This window comes from Prosopis cineraria, unplaced genomic scaffold (assembly GCF_029017545.1).
Source record: "Prosopis cineraria cultivar Desert tree isolate PC_DT_omini unplaced genomic scaffold, ASM2901754v1 PC2139, whole genome shotgun sequence".
Classification (NCBI taxonomy): Eukaryota; Viridiplantae; Streptophyta; class Magnoliopsida; order Fabales; family Fabaceae; genus Prosopis; species Prosopis cineraria.
The window spans coordinates 1-17,461 of NW_026557464.1; the positions used below are offsets into that span (position 1 = coordinate 1).

General features: G+C 31.3%; 3 protein-coding genes and 1 pseudogene across 10 annotated transcripts; 3 read left to right on the forward strand and 1 right to left on the reverse strand.

Moving 5' to 3' along the window:
• Nucleotides 1–5,154: 5,154 nt before the first annotated feature.
• On the forward strand, nucleotides 5,155–6,569 carry LOC129301471 (beta-amyrin 28-monooxygenase-like). Its single transcript, XM_054940035.1, has 3 exons — nucleotides 5,155–5,488; nucleotides 5,610–5,921; nucleotides 6,409–6,569. Exons 1-3 carry the CDS (start codon nucleotides 5,155–5,157, stop codon nucleotides 6,567–6,569), a joined length of 807 nt encoding a protein of 268 aa, XP_054796010.1.
• LOC129301469 (beta-amyrin 28-monooxygenase-like) lies at nucleotides 5,157–10,663 on the forward strand. 8 transcript variants are annotated; one of them, XM_054940029.1, is made up of 7 exons: nucleotides 5,157–5,488; nucleotides 5,610–5,921; nucleotides 6,409–6,696; nucleotides 6,779–6,969; nucleotides 8,014–8,406; nucleotides 9,393–9,730; nucleotides 9,892–10,663. In XM_054940029.1, the coding sequence occupies exons 3-5, from the start codon at nucleotides 6,594–6,596 to the stop codon at nucleotides 8,308–8,310; spliced, it is 591 nt and encodes a 196-aa protein (XP_054796004.1). In that variant the 5' UTR covers nucleotides 5,157–5,488; nucleotides 5,610–5,921; nucleotides 6,409–6,593; the 3' UTR covers nucleotides 8,311–8,406; nucleotides 9,393–9,730; nucleotides 9,892–10,663. The 8 variants fall into 8 exon arrangements, with proteins under 8 accessions (XP_054796004.1, XP_054796005.1, XP_054796000.1 ...); XM_054940030.1 differs by having other exon boundaries at nucleotides 9,469–9,730; XM_054940025.1 differs by having other exon boundaries at nucleotides 8,014–9,730.
• LOC129301470 (loganic acid O-methyltransferase-like) lies at nucleotides 9,920–10,890 on the reverse strand. The gene is made up of 3 exons (XM_054940034.1): nucleotides 10,840–10,890; nucleotides 10,481–10,615; nucleotides 9,920–10,423 (listed from the first exon to the last, which is right to left on the reverse strand). The coding sequence occupies exons 1-3, from the start codon at nucleotides 10,888–10,890 to the stop codon at nucleotides 9,920–9,922; spliced, it is 690 nt and encodes a 229-aa protein (XP_054796009.1).
• Nucleotides 10,891–12,771: 1,881 nt separating this feature from the next.
• On the forward strand, nucleotides 12,772–16,213 carry LOC129301472 (probable S-adenosylmethionine-dependent methyltransferase At5g37990; annotated as a pseudogene).
• The last annotated feature ends 1,248 nt before the right edge of the window (nucleotides 16,214–17,461 follow it).

Below are 17,461 nucleotides of genomic sequence, written 5' to 3' on the forward strand. Positions count from 1 at the left end.
TAGATTAACTATCTAAGATAATAAATAAAATCTAGATAACTAGATAACTAAATAAAATCTCCTAAAATCTAAAATACTCAATAATAGATAAAATACTAAATCTCAATAAAATCTAAAGAATTAAATAGAATATAAAGAAATATTTAAATTAATCCTAATTTATCTTTTTCCGCTTTCTTCTTGAATAAGTCTGAATTTTATCTAGAAATCTTATCACAAGGTTGATAAATTAATAAATAATTAAATACACATTGGGATATATTAGATCCATGGCAGTAGGGCAGTCGTGAAAAACTACTCAGAAAACTAGTTTGAGAGCCAACAATTTTATATGCTAATTCTGATTTCATATAACTTGTTTTCTTTTTATTCTGCAGATACTACTTGCTTTGTGACTCAAATCAAAATTGCTTTGTTCTTACAGTTTATGGCATACATATAGATGTGATAAGAGTTTGTTGCTGCAGTTTTATCTTATTTATCCTTTTAATGTATTTGAAGCCTATTAGCCATAGTATATCGTAAAATACTATTGTTTAAGAAAGAGATACTACATTATGATATGCTTATTTTAGTGTACACATGCTTCGGAGCCGAGATGACGTGGCAAGCCAGACACAGACACGACAGAAATATGAAGTGCTTATCAGATTTAAAGTGTTGTTTATGTTTAATGTTAGTGTGCAACTAGTGTCAAGCAACTGCTTTCTGAAAGTGTAGTGTGTAACTGCCGTAGATCTGCATGAACTTTTATTAGATGATCTATAAGATCAAGAACTGATTGCTGGCAAACCCTTCGTGTCAGAGTTATCTCCATTAATGCGAACGTCATCTAAGCCCAAACCATAAGAAGAAAAGGAAAGAAAAAATGAGCTATCTATCATATTGATATTTTACATCAGTAGTGGAATTAATTGGTCCTTTCTTTTATTTATCAGATCAAGGAAAGAGATCAGCTAACGCTGCTTGATCCATATTTCCGGCAGGTTGATTTTTCATGGAAGAAGAAGGTATGCTTGCATATCCAATTCATGCTTGCTTTCTTTTGGATTTCCATTTGCTGGTTAAACCTGTTTCATGGAACTCTGAACTTACTCATGTTCTGGTTGTTGTATTAATCCAAGGATTTCCTAATTCTCCAATGTCCATATGATAAAACTAGTTACTCCGACAAAGTATTCAACTTGTGTTATGTGTGTACATCTCAAATTATCTGTGACCCCTCAACAAGTTGTTCGCTCGTCAATACATGCACAACACAAACCCTGAGGGGAGACTCATTAACATGAGCCTTGCTTCTTTGGCTAATTGGCTGTTTGTTCTTAGTTTGGAATGGTGTATATTTCTTTTGTAAATACATTTAGGTGATTTTGCCGCCCCAGCTCATGGATTGAAGTTACTATGGAGAGAGGTTTTGGTTTTGGTTTTCATTTTTTTGGAAATCAAGTTCAGTAAACGTTTAGCACAGTGATTTTTAAGATTGTTGTTGGAGGGGCAGCTTTAGCAAGACCACCTCACCAGTAGACCATGTTGTGCATTGTTATTGTGGATAAAACTTGCGTGTAAAATTCGAGACTACGTTGATTGATATAAGAAAGATTTTTTTTTTCTTTCAAAGGAAATATTTACAAGTAGTTTAACTTAAAATTGATTAATTTATCATACTTGTTTTTGCACAAATTTTTTTAAAGACGTGTTAATAATATGTCAAATTTAAGAGATTTATTAGTAATTAATTTTTTTTACCTGGGACTTATCTGTAATTTTTCCTAGAAATTATTAAATTGTGTTTGTATCCTTGATATAATACACACAACCACATTTGGAGTTTGGACTATGTCTTTTTTTTTTTGAAAAAAAAAATTATACATTTAGACTTTGCTAAGTGTAGAAATGAAATGAGAACTTATTCCCTAATACCAAACGAAGCCACAATGTGGATAAGATAAAGGAATATTGAATGAGTCAATTCTTTTTTCTTCACTGACGAGTCCTTGCATTAATGCCAGCCAAAGGATAGTATTTTTGGTATTTTCTACATATTTTGTATCAATTAGTAGTGTCATATCTATTTCATATTAATTAATAAATTAATAATTTGAAGTTAATAGATTCATTGAGGCAGACTCGGTAAATTAAAAGAAGACATACACAACGTCAGTCGTGTCATAATTTTGTTTGAAATTAAAGTCCTTCGATCGAAAATAATTTTGATCACGAAACTAAAAATTTCATGACCTCAAAATAAATATAGAAATAAATATCTGCCAAGAGGGGTGCTCACATTTAGTATCTTGCCATGTCTCAAATAAAATCATTTTAATATGAGAATACTTATTAGCAACAAAAAATTTAAAAATAAATAAATCTGATTCTTAAATTAAAATTGGGAAGGGCTTATAGCTTTAATAACAAGGTTGTCTAGCCTCATTAACTAAGCATTGGAAATTCAAACATATGTATGTTAAAAAATTTAAATTATAACTATAATGGAGAAAACTTTGTCCAAAGTGTACCACAAGACATTACAGTCCCACCAAGGATTTGAACCTTTGCTAATTATATTGTGAAAGGTTAGTCTTTTTTATTAGGACTACCTTAATGGTAGAGATAATGAGGGATAAAGGGGAGTTGCAACCCTCCTAACTTTTTAATTTTTCTTAATAAACTATAGGATTTATATATTTTTGGCCTCTCAAGTATATTTGATACCAATAAACTTTAACTTTACCTAAACTTTAATAATCATTTATTCAAAAGTTAAGAGATTATAATGGGCATAGTCTTATAGAAAAAGCTACTCCTCTTTATAACAACCAAGCTATTGAAATTTTTTATGAATTGTTTTGTACTTTGATATAATTTGATTTCATTGATAGAAGGATTATGTAACAATTGAGTATCGTTATTATGTTATATATTTCATTTGTCATAGTTTATTAATTGAAAAAAAAAATTAGATTAAGTGAACAAGCAATATAACTTCTTAAATTGAGTGTACAACTTTGAATCTTAAAAATGTATTTATTAAATCATTTAATACTAAAAATATCTGCAATCTTATTGAGAAATTTTACTCTTTAGATTTTCCAATCAAGAAAGATTCCATTGGAATATGGATTATAACATTATGATCTTGATATTCCCAAAGATCTTAATTTTCATAGCTTAACTATTATAAGTAAATTATGTCAAAAGTTTCTAGAGATTGAAAAATCTAATTTTGAATTCTTTGATTGACATATTACTAGGGCTTGTACAACTCTTTTATTGTCAATGGCAACCATTGAATGGACATTTTTAGCTATACATATTATAAAAAAAAAGACATGGAAGATAATTTTTCACCAATTTAATAATGGTTTGTATTGAAAAGAAAATTTCTGAAAAGTTTGTTGCAAATATTATAATTAATTGATGATTTTATATCATGAATTGACAGGCAAAACATAAAAAATGAAAATACATGTTTATTTTAGTTATATATTTATAAAATTGATGGTGAATATGTTAAAATATCTCTGTTATATAATATTATAGTGTGTGTGTGTGTATATTTTCTTCAATTATCATATATGTTTTGTAATCACGGTCCCTCTAAACTGAAAATCATGGCTTCGCCCGATGATATATATATATATATATATATTAATTAAGTGATGGTATATTCAAGTTATTTCACATTTTTATTTCTTTTTCTTCTAGATATGAAACATAAATTTATATCAATTGTGTTAGGGGTTTTTTATTGGTAGTTAAAAAAATTTCTATTGACATTTTCATATCATTTTATCCAAAGTCAAGTGATAACTGATTTCTTTATTTTTTTTTTTAAAGGTTACATGGACAACTCGATCCAAATATATATATATATATATATATAAGGGGAAAGTACTATTTACGTCTCATAAAAATAAAGATTCTCACAAAATTGGGGGTTTGACAACAATTATTCAAAATTATTTAAACATGTGAAACAATTGTATGATTTATCTATTGAAATAATATATGATTGTCTGACCAAAACAAGAAAAAAGAAATAATATATGATACGCGTTCTTCGATCATTTATTTATACTTCTCTTGTTACTTATTGCCACTTGCATGCATATTATGGAAAAGTCTACGAGAGTAACATCAAAGACAGAGAATAATAATATTAGTTTATTACTATAAAAAATAATAACCTGGTTCTCCAATGGCTTAAATATTTTTTAAAGTTTTTGTTAAATTAATTAATTGCTAGTTGCGATGGGTCGTCACATATACCTTCTGAAACTTGGGACGGTCGCTTAATAATGCACTTGAAAAATTTCCCTAACCAACTTTGTCGTCGTCTATAAATTAATCCACTGGATGGTAATAATCTTTCCCCTGTAATGTACCTCTACATACTATTCTTCTCTGGCATAAAATTACTAACATGGGCATAAGATGAATGGATTTGAATCTGATGAGTGGTCTAAGTTAATTTAGTTAATGAGCATCTCACATGTCATAATAATAATTATTTGATTTAGTCAAACAGTTGTTAGGAATTTTGTCATATGATATTCATAAAGTACTAAATCCCATTATTTTTGGAGGGAATGACATGTGTAAGGAGTATCCTGATAATGAATATTGTTTTGAATTTTTTGGATGAAAATATATCGAATTTTGATTCAGTGATTATAGACACTAAGCGTTTGTACCATCTGAATCATTAAAATCTATATCAATGGTTTAAACAAACTCATTCATTTATTAATGTCAAGTAAGAAAGTATGAATTTAGAATTATTGATATGAATTTTAACGATTTTAATGATGCATATACTCAATGTTTGTACTAATTACAGTCACCGAATTCAGATCTAAATATATCTCAATAATTTTCAAGTATTACCAAAATCTAAGACTGAGATACTCATTAAATGAGTGTATTTGTCTAGATGATCAAATATTAATAATCACATTAGTGGATATATATATATATATATATCAATTATTTATATATTTGGCTGACTTCTAATTCTAGCTTAATTAATTGGATGTGAGTGCCGTGTGTGTGTATTTTATTTTATTGTATATTATGGCATCTAAGAATTAATGCATCACTACTTTCTATATAATTATGGAGCTAAGTTTTCGACTTCAAGTGCCACTATACGTAATGGAGCCTCTTTTGCTTTCAATTTGTGTCATCGTTTTCACTCTGGTTTCCCTATTTGTTTACAACGCAAAGTCCCATGGAAAATCCAAGAACCTTCCGCCTGGTAGTTTCGGGTGGCCCTTCATCGGAGAAACCTATGAGTTCATCTTCTCCAACCACGATAAGTTCATAAGTGACAGAATGCAAAACTACTCTTCCAAAATATTCAAAACCCATCTCTACGGCCAACCCACCGTCGTCCTCTGTGGTCCTTCCGGCCACAAATTCATCGCTGCTAATGAAGGAAAGCTCATGACCGCATGGCGCCCAACCGCCACCCGAAAGCTCTTTCAAAGTAATTATATGTTTGTGTGTGTGTATTCTGCATATTCTGAAGATCAACTTCGTTATTTTTGTCTAAACATTGGTTAATTATTTGTCTCTCTCTCTCTATATATATATATATATGTCAACAGGTGCGATGCCGACAGGTGACTCCATCGTTTCACGCCAATCCGAGATCCATTTGGTTCGTGCGCCTGTGTTCATCACTCAAGAAGCTCTGGTGGCTTATGCTTCGGTCATGGATGGTATGACGAAGCATCACTTTGAGACGCACTGGTTCGGGAAATCACAGGTTGAGGTTTTTAGCCTTCTCGAGCTTCTCACAGTGGGCATAGCCACAAGACTCTTCATGGGCCTCCAAGATCTTGATTGTGTGGCTAAGATGGCCAAGTGGTTCGGCCACATCGCTCAAGGCCTCCACGTTCTCCCGTATGAGATTCCTGGTAATTAGTTCTTCATCCGTATCAATTTATAAGATATTTTTGTGATAAAATTACATGTGATCAAGTTGTATAAATGTGGGTGGTCTTTAACTTAATAACTAATATAAAATAAAGGAGAGTGGTTTATAAACTTAACTTTAAAATTTTGAGTTCAGATGGGTTCTCTTTCTATTATTCTTCGTCTATTTGTTTGCTCTCCACTTCCAGTAGTCTCTCCTCTTTTCATAGCACACGTATCAACAAAAGTTCTTATATTTTATGACACCAAATCACCAATTCAACAATGTCCTGTAAATGGGATGGAAGGAGTCCAATTGATCATCAGCAGTAACCAAGTCATACGTGTTCATACCATTGAAAATTGAGTCAACTTAGCATTTACACTATTAACGAGGTGTTCTGATCATGTTTTGGCTATGATTTTAACAATTAACGCTTAAACCAATTATTTATATCATATCATGTCATTGTTGTAATATAATTACAGGGACTACGTTTGGTCGGGCTATGAAGGGGAAGAGAGCTGTGATGAATGAGATTATGAAGTTGATAAATGAGAAGAGAGAGAGACTGGCCAAAGGTGAGATGCCAACCGATATATTGTCGTACATGATGGTCAGTGCAGATCCGAGCGGAAAGATCAGATGAGATGAAGAAGTTGCTGATACAGTTATGGGATTGACTACAGCAGCTTTTAACTCTCCATGCATCGCTTTGACGTTCGCCATGAAATACTTGGCAGAAAATCCCCAAGTTTACCAAAGGATCAGAGATGGTACGTACGTGGGGTGTGTGCGTGTGTATAAAATCTGTTTGTGATTCCTTTTTCTCGGTTGTAATTGATGTCTGATTAAAAGCAGAGCAAATGGAGATTGCAGCATCTAAAGAGCCTGGAGAGACTCTGAGCCTGAACGACATACAGAGGATGAAGTATTCATGGAATGTGTTGTTGGAAGTGATGAGAGTGATCCCTCCTCTTCAGGGAACCTTCCGAGAGGCCATGTCTGACTTTACATATGACGGCTACACTGTTCCTAAAGGCTGGAAGGTAGGGTCCAATATTATATTATCATGAAACCAGACTTCATTGAACAAATCCATGCCCCCCCCCCCCCCCTTTTTTTTTCCGTCCGACAAGCTAACATGCATGTTTTTAGATCGTGGGATATAAGCAGACTTGTCTTGATGTGACATGTTTCCATAGGATGGATTTAACCTTAGTAAGATATATGGTTTCTCTTTTCTTGAAAGTAACACTCTCAGTGTCACAATTTATAAGAGCACATCTGAATAGATTTGACATTTCAAAATACAGAATAATATAATAAAAATAAGATTTCATTAATTATATTTTTTTAATATTAATCTTCTCATTACATTGCCTTCTCAATTTTTTTTACAAATGAGATATTAAATGAATGACATTTTTTTAGGTTTATATTTTTTTAAAAAAATAAGGTTGTAAAATATATTTAAAGAGTTTTATTGGTATATATGATTTTATCTAAAAATGTATTATATATTACTCCCTCTGTTTCAAATTATAAAATATTTTTTCTCAGTTTACCTTGGTTCAAAAAAAAAGACACTTAGTAGGTTTTGAAATTTTTTTCTTGTTTAACCCTTATACTTATTAACTTGGTTTGTTATGTAGCCTGATTGATATTTATTATATTTTTCTTACTCTTTATGATAGGCAAAACTTTATTAGTCTGCAAGGAGGATTATGTTTTCTCATGTTATCGTATTTCATTAAAAAAATATTATTCCTCTCATTTAATTTATTATTGACTATTTGGAGAAAAGGATAGAAAGAAAAACTCATGATACTTATAATTGAAAGTATGGATTTTATTGGTATTTGAATTATAATTAAAAATGTCTTATATTTTGAACTAAAAGAAGTAGAATAGAGGTAGAATAAGTTAATTTCAACTAATTCATGCATATCAGAAAGTGTTGTTAAGACATTAAAGTTGTCATAAAATTGAAATAATTCTTAATACCACACTATTAGTAATTACATTACGAAAACCCCATATAATATCTCCTTCCTTACGCACATAATACGTTTGGTTTGTGGGTGAGGCAGGTGTATTGGACGGTGAGCTCGATCAACAAAGACCCAAAAATATTTACAGAACCAGACAAGTTTGATCCAACAAGGTTTGAGGGTGAGATTCCACCATTCTTGAATATGCCATTTGGAGGTGGTCCAAGAATTTGCCCTGGAAAAGATTTTGCGAAGCTTCAAATGCTCATTTATCTTCATTACGTCGTCACCTTCTTCAAATGGCAACTCATCAATCTCAATCCCAAGGTTCTTGCAGCCATGAACGCCTTACCACTCGATGGAGTTTGGGTGCGTCTTCAGCGCTGTGCTCAATAGACGAAGCAGTCCACGAAGCGGCCTCCTTTATACATTAAAAACAAAAAAGATGAAGCAGCCACGGACACATCCATCATATATATGTGTCATGTGTGTGTACGTATATATATAATCTATACAAAAAAATTATACTAATACAAGAATAATAAAAAAAGAAAAAAAAAGGGATAAGAGAGGACATGCATGAGTTGTGGAGATATTGTAGAGCTTGCAGAAATATTTGAATAAATCGTGTCGATATCTCCCAGTTAAAATCGTAGCTAGGTTAAGATATATTGTGTTCTGTCGTGTTATGGACAAGCATCATGGCATCGGGCTTAATTGTTTACATACATACATACATACATACATATATATATATATATATATATTAATAATTGTTTTATGGTGGCATCGCGTACGCTTTAATTTGTCATTGCACAATTGAGTATTGACTTTGCTTTAATAACAGTTTTGACTTTCAATAACAAATAGGGAGAGGATCACATTTAAGGATATGTGAAGAATATTATTTGCAGAAAAGGACAAATATAATAATAAGTAATCATTCAAAAAAAAACAATTATATTCTTATTTTAACAACAATCTATTTCAGTTGGGAAAAAAAAAACAACAATCTATTTCATATTGATTCTTCACAAATTCCTTGATATGATTCTCCCCAATAAATATCTGTGCATCCATTTCACCAATTTATTCCCTTTTTTTAAGTTTCCGAAACTGTTATTAATTTTATGATTTTAACATTACAGATCTGAATCATGTGTCTTTAATTAATTCCATATAGAATTTCAGTGGTGCTTTTAATCCATTCAAGAAACTACTAGTAATGAGTGGAGTCTTAAAAAGTTTAACATATAATGAATTAAAATATTTTTTCTCATTATTGAATTGTAATATATAATATGAATCATGCCCAGTGATCATTGATCTTTGGATTTAACAGAGTTCCAGCTAGGAAAGAAATGAAAAAAAAAAATACTTATTTTCTAGTCAATACGCAAGTCAACCAAGCTACAATAACTTATGAATTTCCTATTACTATATATAATTAATAAAGCTCATTAATTCTTACACTTTAGGAGAACAAAGAGCATAACTAGTTTTAACTTCTTCGGATTCATGATATCTGGAAATTCTATTACTTTCTGAGTGAAGCGATCAAAAAGCTCATCAACAATTCCACGTCCGAAGTGCTGCTCAATCAGATCTCCCAAGAAAGCTCGTAACATGGAGACAAAGTTGGAGGCTTTTGGGGTTGAATAAAATTCTTCAACTTTCAGTGTCTCAATCCGCTCAATACTGAGACTCTCATTCTTCTCCAGGATTTCCTTCAGATTCTTTGCAGGTGAATAAAAGAGAGGCAAATTGAGTGAGTCAATCTTTTTCTTCACCCACTCGTCCCTGCATCATCATCCATGTGAGCCAGATTTTAGTTCTCTCTTTTCTTTTCTTATTTATAAATCATCTCCAACATATTTTAATAAATTTTTATCTTTGACTTTATTAAATATACATACTTTTAACAACGTATTTTCTTTCATATTTAATGAAAGTAATATGGGAAATTTCTGATAAAAGTGCATGACATGAAGATTAGAGAAGTAATTCAGACGGTTAAAGGCTTCTCAATTACCACTCTAGCCATGTCCATGAGAGTAGATCCAAGAAGCTCATAAGCCCTAGAAGGATGTATATCAGATTCGAGAATCACATCAGGCACAGTAGCGATCTGAAGCGCCATTAGCCCATTGCTCACAAGCTCTTGCGCTCTAGCATGCAAAAAATTCTCCAAGTCAGCTCTGTACTGTGCTAAATACGCATCTTCTACTTCCTTAGGAGCATTTACGTGATGACTCCTTCCTTTGTTAAATGCACTGCAGCTTCTATCTGCAATCTCTTTAGGAACCCTAGAAAGCCAATGAAGTGTTGAAGATGAGTGGACAAAATGGAGAGTTTTCTTTGGGAATAAGCGTCCAAGGAAAGAGCCAGGAACCCCAGAAGCGAAGTAGTTTCTATTTGGAGGAAGCTGCTTGAAGAATGTGTTGAAGTTATTTGAAACTTGGTCGTTGAAGAAGACATGGAATTCTGGGATTTGATGAGCAGAAAGCTTCTGAGTTTTGTAATAATATTATTTTTCTATCAATTCTGTTATGGTTTGCATTGCAACAATGGCATTAGGCCCAGTGGAGCAGCCAAGGTCAGCAATCCGAATGACGTTTGTAGGTCCAATGTATGTCATGGGATCAAAGTTCTTGACTATTGCTTCCTCAATCAGTTTTTTGTTAGCTTCAAAAACTTCTCCCTGTAGAAAAAAGACACGCAATATAATTAAATGATAAGTTTGAAATCACATCGCACAATCATACATATGTGTGTGTGCGTGCGCGCATGTCACTGTATTAAAATGTGAAGAAATTACCAGTATGCAGCAGAAGCTTAGTTTATTGAGAAGAAGAGGCAATGGCATATGAATTTGATGTGCCATTAATTAACATCGTATATAAGTTAAAAGTACAAGTTTAATACCCGAAAGGAAGAGTTTTGAGCGTAGCTGTGAGGACCCTCTCCTCCTGTCATTGCAAATGATGATTGATTCTCCATATATATTAGCTATTAGATGGTGTCTTATCTACCTGCATGATTTTTCTTCAGTGGTAAGTTATTTTGTGAACCAAGAATAATAATACCGCAGAACTATGACAAAGAGAGAGAATATACCATACGAGTTTATTAATTCTGTATAGGAAAACACAGTTTCCTAAATGAAAACAAGCTGTAGAACTTGAGCTTTCTGGTTAATGCAAGAAGCCGATGCTGATGCATTTATATGCATATAGGAGTGTGTCTGTGTGTGTGTGTGTATGGTGTTCAAGGATATCGTTGTTGGGTGAGTCAAAATTCAAAACATGGCTCCCAAGCTAGGCGGGTGAATTGAATTTTGTTAATTATTTTACTTTTCAAAAAACTTTACGGTTTGTGGAGTTTACTGCTGCATGTTATGATAATCATCAATGATGTCAACACACTTCTGGCTTTGCTCATCAACGACGTCGCTTTATTATATTATTGGATGCTAGTGACCTTAAAATTTGGATTTAAGAGGAGAAGAGGAATAATATATAATTCATCTGGAGTTATCACTACTTCGCAGCCATGCTTCTAATAATAGATCCAAATTATTGTTTGAATTTTTTATCCTTGAGGAATTTTGTTGACCAATATACTTGAGGAATTTTATTGTTATACACAAGAATACATATATATATATATATATTAACTAATTATTGATGATAGAAGTTAAAGTTGAATCAATTTTAATCAAGCAAATATTCTGAGAAATAAAATATCCTAAATTGAAAATTATTATTAAGAATATAATATATATATATATATATATCATAAATTCAATTTAAAAATAAAAATAATTATATATATGTAACTCCCATATTTGCAATTTAAAAATCAGAAGATGATGATGATGATGATGATGATAATTAAATATATATAATTTTCATTAAAAAAATTCATCATATCACTGCCCATTCAAATCATCAAATTTGTTTAAATAAAATCTGAATGGGCAATAAAAGAAAAATTTAACTTTGAGTTCTTACATTTTATTAAAATTTTATTGCTTTTAATTTCTATACTTTTATTATTTATTATTTTAAATCTTTTCAAGATCCCTACACTTCATTTATAAAGAGACTTAAAACAATAATAAATAAAAATATTAAAAATTTAAAATATAAAAAATATAAAAATTAATAATAAAACACCAGCAAAGTGTGAAAATGAAAAGTTACATTTTTTTTACCGTAAAAGTTGTTAAGTGGAGACACGCTTGATCCAAGTCGAAAATCGGATACAAAGATGTCGTCATTGATGATCAAAAACAGCCGTCCTGTGACATCAGTGATTAGCATTACATGTTGTAAAAGTCAAGTGCTTTCGAACACTTTTCCAAACCACAATCGAGGCATCAAAGTTTTGAATATTTCATGGCCTTTTCATATATTTTTAACTTTATCTTTAAAAATATTAATAAAAAATTATTCTATAAATCAAATATATAAAAAAAATTTACGAAATCAAAAAATTATTTTAAAATCTATATTTTTATTAAAATATCAATTACATAGGTGTTAATTATTGCTCCTTTTAGCTGTTTATAACTAGCAAGGCAGCAATTACTATCAAGTAACAATTAACAAATTTTAATATAATAAATTGATAACTTTAACAAAATATTATATGGAAATTTAAAATAAATTTATGATTTTATAAAAAATTGTATTTAAATTTTGGCTTAAATTTTTTGGGTAAGATCGCCGCAGAGTTATTTGTCGACAAGAAGTTTATGACTGTTCAAAAAGAAAAAGAAAAAGAAGAAGCAAGTTTATGATTGAACTCCGTATCTATCCATCTGACTATCTATATATTCAGAGAGTACTCTATTACCTTCCAACTCAACCAGAAAGCTCAGGTTTTCCAGAAACTCACTGGGGAAACTCCATTCCCACAGCTAGCCAATTCAGTGGTAGATTCTCTCTTATTAATTTCTTCATTAATTGAGGTAACTTGCCTCGTCAGCAGAGAGAGAGAGAGACAGAGAGAGAGAGATGGAGTATCGTTCTTTTGCAATGAATGGAGGAGAAGGTCCTCGCAGCTATGCTCAAAACTCTTCCTTTCAGGTTTGCTCATTAAACTCAACGTGTTCATCATGAGTTTACCAAAAACTGACTGCTGTACATATAAACAAGCCTTAATTTATTTCCTCTTCACATTTTCTTCTTAGTATATATATAACCTGCTGTAATGCTGTTAGTTTTACTTTTTCTTTCTGGATATTAATTTGTGCTACTCACCAATTAATCCTGGAATATTCCACGAGCCGAACACAAGACGAAACTTTGTTATATATAAAAACAAATAATCTTGAAAAAGGATTTAATAATTAATTAAATGATGCAAAAAGTAAAAGCGATGAACCAGCTAGTGAGGCAAACGCCAGGGACCATGATTCACTTATCAGAATGATTTACTTTAATTCAATTAATTATCTTTTCTTTATTTATAGTGACAATTGTTACTAAAGTATTCTAATTACTTCTCAATATATTAGGGTATATTTAATTAAGGATAAATTTACTTTTTCTTATCCTATTCAGACCTTAAATAAATCATGAAGCCATGATCTACAAGCCACCACAGATCCTAAATTATCTCTAATTTAATTATTTATGTTTATCTCTCAAAGTCTAACTTAACTCTTCATCTCTTAATTCATTGAATAGCCCACAAGCAAATTATATAGTGACCGTTCCATATAAAAAGTAATTAAAATAAGCAAGATAAATATAAATATAAATGAAAATATATTTTTCATAGATAAGAAATTAAGTTTGATAAGAAAAATAAATAAAGAGTAAAATCTATCCTAATCAAGTTAAAAACAACTCACAGAGGTTAAATTAGAAATCTCAATTAAAAACATAAATAAAATCTAAAAAATAAGGTAAGAGAAAAAATTCTCAGTTTGAAGATTTCTTCCAAACTTTATAATATACCTCTTAATCTTCAGATAAAATTAAAATATTTGAGAGATTTTTGAAAGATTTATTTATAATTAATTCAGCCTCCGGAACCCGGTAGATCATGCCTCTATTTTATATGATTTGCAATACTGATTTAAATATATTTAATTATCAAATTGCGTCTCCTAGAGTTTAGGTTTGCGTGCAGTCGGGCACCGTTATGTTATGTCCACGCGCGGGTAAAAGTCGAGGCTCCTTGTCCGTTTTGTTTTTCACGCGCAGGTGAAGAATGAGAGCTTTAGTTGTCCACGCGCTGTTATGAATTGCGCAAAGGTTTCTGCGGACATTCGAATGCAAGGGGCACGATTCTTCTCGCTTTGGTTACATCCGCAAGCAGAGAAGCTCTTTGGTATTGTTGTTTGCTAACGGATGACTTCCTTTAATTTGGGCCATTTATATGTTATTTTCACTCCTTTTTCCTGAAAATACTGCAAAATGCTAAGTGAGGCCCTTTTATCTATATTTATCCTTTTTTCAAGCATATTATTCAATGAATAAAAGGGTAGAAAATATATATAAATTTGGGTAAAATACCCACTTATCAACGATGACACAATGACATGCATGTGTATATGTTCCCTTATGTCTTTCACTAATCTTAAATTTATATTAACTTTGTCCTCTCTGTATGACACGCACATGAAGTATATATCCTCGCGAACTCAGTGATTGTTGTGTGTTTTCTGCAGAGAAGCGCGTTTGAAGCTCAAAAGAGGTTGATTGAAGAGGCAATAGCCAATAACTTTGATCCCATGACGATGATAACTACTTCTGGGTCTAAGAACCTCATTACTATTGCTGACTTAGGCTGCTCAACAGGTCCTAATACCTTCATAGCAATACATGCCATAATAGAAGCAATAAAAAACCTTTACCACACAAGTAACCTTCCTGCTGCTCATTATCAAACCCTAGAATTCCAAGTCTTCTTCAACGACCAAGTCTCGAGCGACTTCAACACACTCTTTAAGAACCTTCCTCCTAACCCTAATCGATCCTACTTTGCTTGTGGGGTTCCTGGCTCTTTCCGGGGACGCTATTCCCAAAGCAATCTCTTCACTTTGTGTATTCTGCTTCAACACTTCACTGGCTCTCTAGGTTCCCAAGGACATTATGGATCGAAGTTGCAGTGCTTGGAACAAGGGAAGGATTCATCATACGGATGCTCCGAAGGAAGTTGGAGAGGCGTATGAAGCTCAGTTTAAAGAAGATCTTGAGAGTTTTCTGAATGCAAGAGCAGAAGAGGTTGTCGGAAATGGACTTATGGCACTTCAGATACCTTCTGCACCAGATGTTGCTGCTGCTGATGATGATAAGGAAATACATCCTGCTAGAGTTTTTGAGCTTCTTGGATCTTCTCTCATGGACATGGCCAGAGTGGTAAGAATTCTTAAGGAACCTTAGCTTATAAAAGCAATGAACTTTGAGAATGACAATTCTCTCATTTTTTTAAAAAATACTGTTTTGGAATTTCTTTTCAGAACATAATAAAAGAAAATTTTATTTGATAGGATACTAAAATTTTTAGTCCCCAAATTTACCTTAACTATCGATTTAATTGGTCTTTCAAATTTAATTTTTATATTTTGGTCTTTTGCATTTTTCTTAACTTCATGCTAGGTTTTTAAATTTTAAAATGCAAATTAACTCTTAAATCAATTTGATATGTAAAGTATATATATTGATCACTTGATACGTATATATAACTAAATGAGAACAAATTAACTCTCGAATTAGTTTTTTTTTTCCCTGTCAATCTAGTCCTTTATGCTGTATTTAATTTTATGCAGGGAATTATGACAGAAGAAAAAGTTGACTCGTTTAATTTGCCCATCTTTTACTCACCTGTTAACGGCATGAAGGAGATTCTTGAGAGAAATGAGCATTTCAGTGTTGAGAAAATGGAAGCACTGAATCTTAAGAACTTCTATGCAGTCCCAAATGTGTACACATTTGTTTCCCTTTACAGAGTTGTGATGGAAGATTTGATTAAGCAGCATTTTGGGGCTGCCATTGTTGATGAGCTCTTTGATCGTTTCGCTCAGAAAGTTCTTGAATTCCCAGATATCATGAACCCAAGGAAACTCAAAATAGTCATGCTCTTTGTTCTTCTTAAACGCAAGTCGCAAGCAGAGGGCAAAGTCTAATGAACATCTTTTGAACTGAGTTTTCTGTTGAAGTGGCATTGATCAAAAGGAGAAAGAAAGGGACTTCTTAGTTCAAGTTCAAGTATAGGTTCCTCACAAGGTGTTAATGAAACCAAATTACTTTAAATTAACAAAATTTGATTACAATTGATTTGATTGTGGTTTTCAATTGAGTGGGTTCATTGAACAAATTACGTTATTGATCAATAGTGAAATAACTGCACATATTTTGTGATAAAGTACACAATTTTTTGATGTAAAAATTTGTTATATTGCCCAAAGTTGATGTTTAGCATAAATATGATCATATTAAAAATTTATGCACTATTGTGAGCTATATATGAAACTATTTTACAATAAAGCAAAATATAATTAAAAGATGCAAAATAAAATTTTATAACCAATAAAAATAAGTAACTATAACAATGAAATTATAAATAACCATATATTTTTTTCACTCGCTAATGCTTAGAAGATAAAAATGTAAATAATACTTCCTCCGTTTAAAAATATAAGATTTTTTAACAAAATTTCACTCTTAATAAAGTAATTATCTACTTTTTAAACTAACCTTATCTTTTCATATTTACCTAATCTTATCTTTTCATATTTACTACTATTAAACACCCCACAATAATAAACATAAAGTCATTATTATAGGAAGTACTTTTGAAAAAAAATATAATAATTACACATCAAAATATTAAAAATACCTTACATTTTTAAAAAAAATATTTTATATTTTTAAACAGAGAGAGTAACTAATTTTATTTTAGGAAAAATTAATCTGTTAGTCCTCCAACTTTTAAGTCACTTGTAACTCAGTCCTTCAACTATTACTCGCTGTGACTCAGTCGTTTAATTATAACTCGCCATGACTCAATTTCTCAACTTTTGAATCACTTACAAATTAGTCCCTTAACCTTTGTAATTTTTTTTCATGTTAGCTTATATCTCACATTAATGAATAAGAAGAGGGTATTTTAAAATAATATATGAGCATTTTTTATCCCTTTATAAAAAATTTTTAAAAAAATTAAAAAATAAGGACTAAGTTATAGGTAAATCAAAAGTTGAGGGACTGAGTTACATTGAGTAATAGTTGAGGGACTGAGTCATAGCGAGTCATAGTTGAGGGATTGAATTACAAGTAAGTTAAAAGTTGAAGGATTAAAAAATTAATTTTTTCTTTATTTTATAATTTATAAGGCTAAATGAGTAGTTTGAAAAAAAAAAAAAAAACGTTTTCTACATTCAATCAGACTCGAAACCAGAGACCCCATGAAGCGGTCCCCCTTCTGCTAAAATCAATGACAGTCAATGATATACAACGTATACAACTTCAGTTTATGTTTATTCTTAAATAGTGTCCTTTCATTGATTTCGTGTTTTAGAGCTTGATTT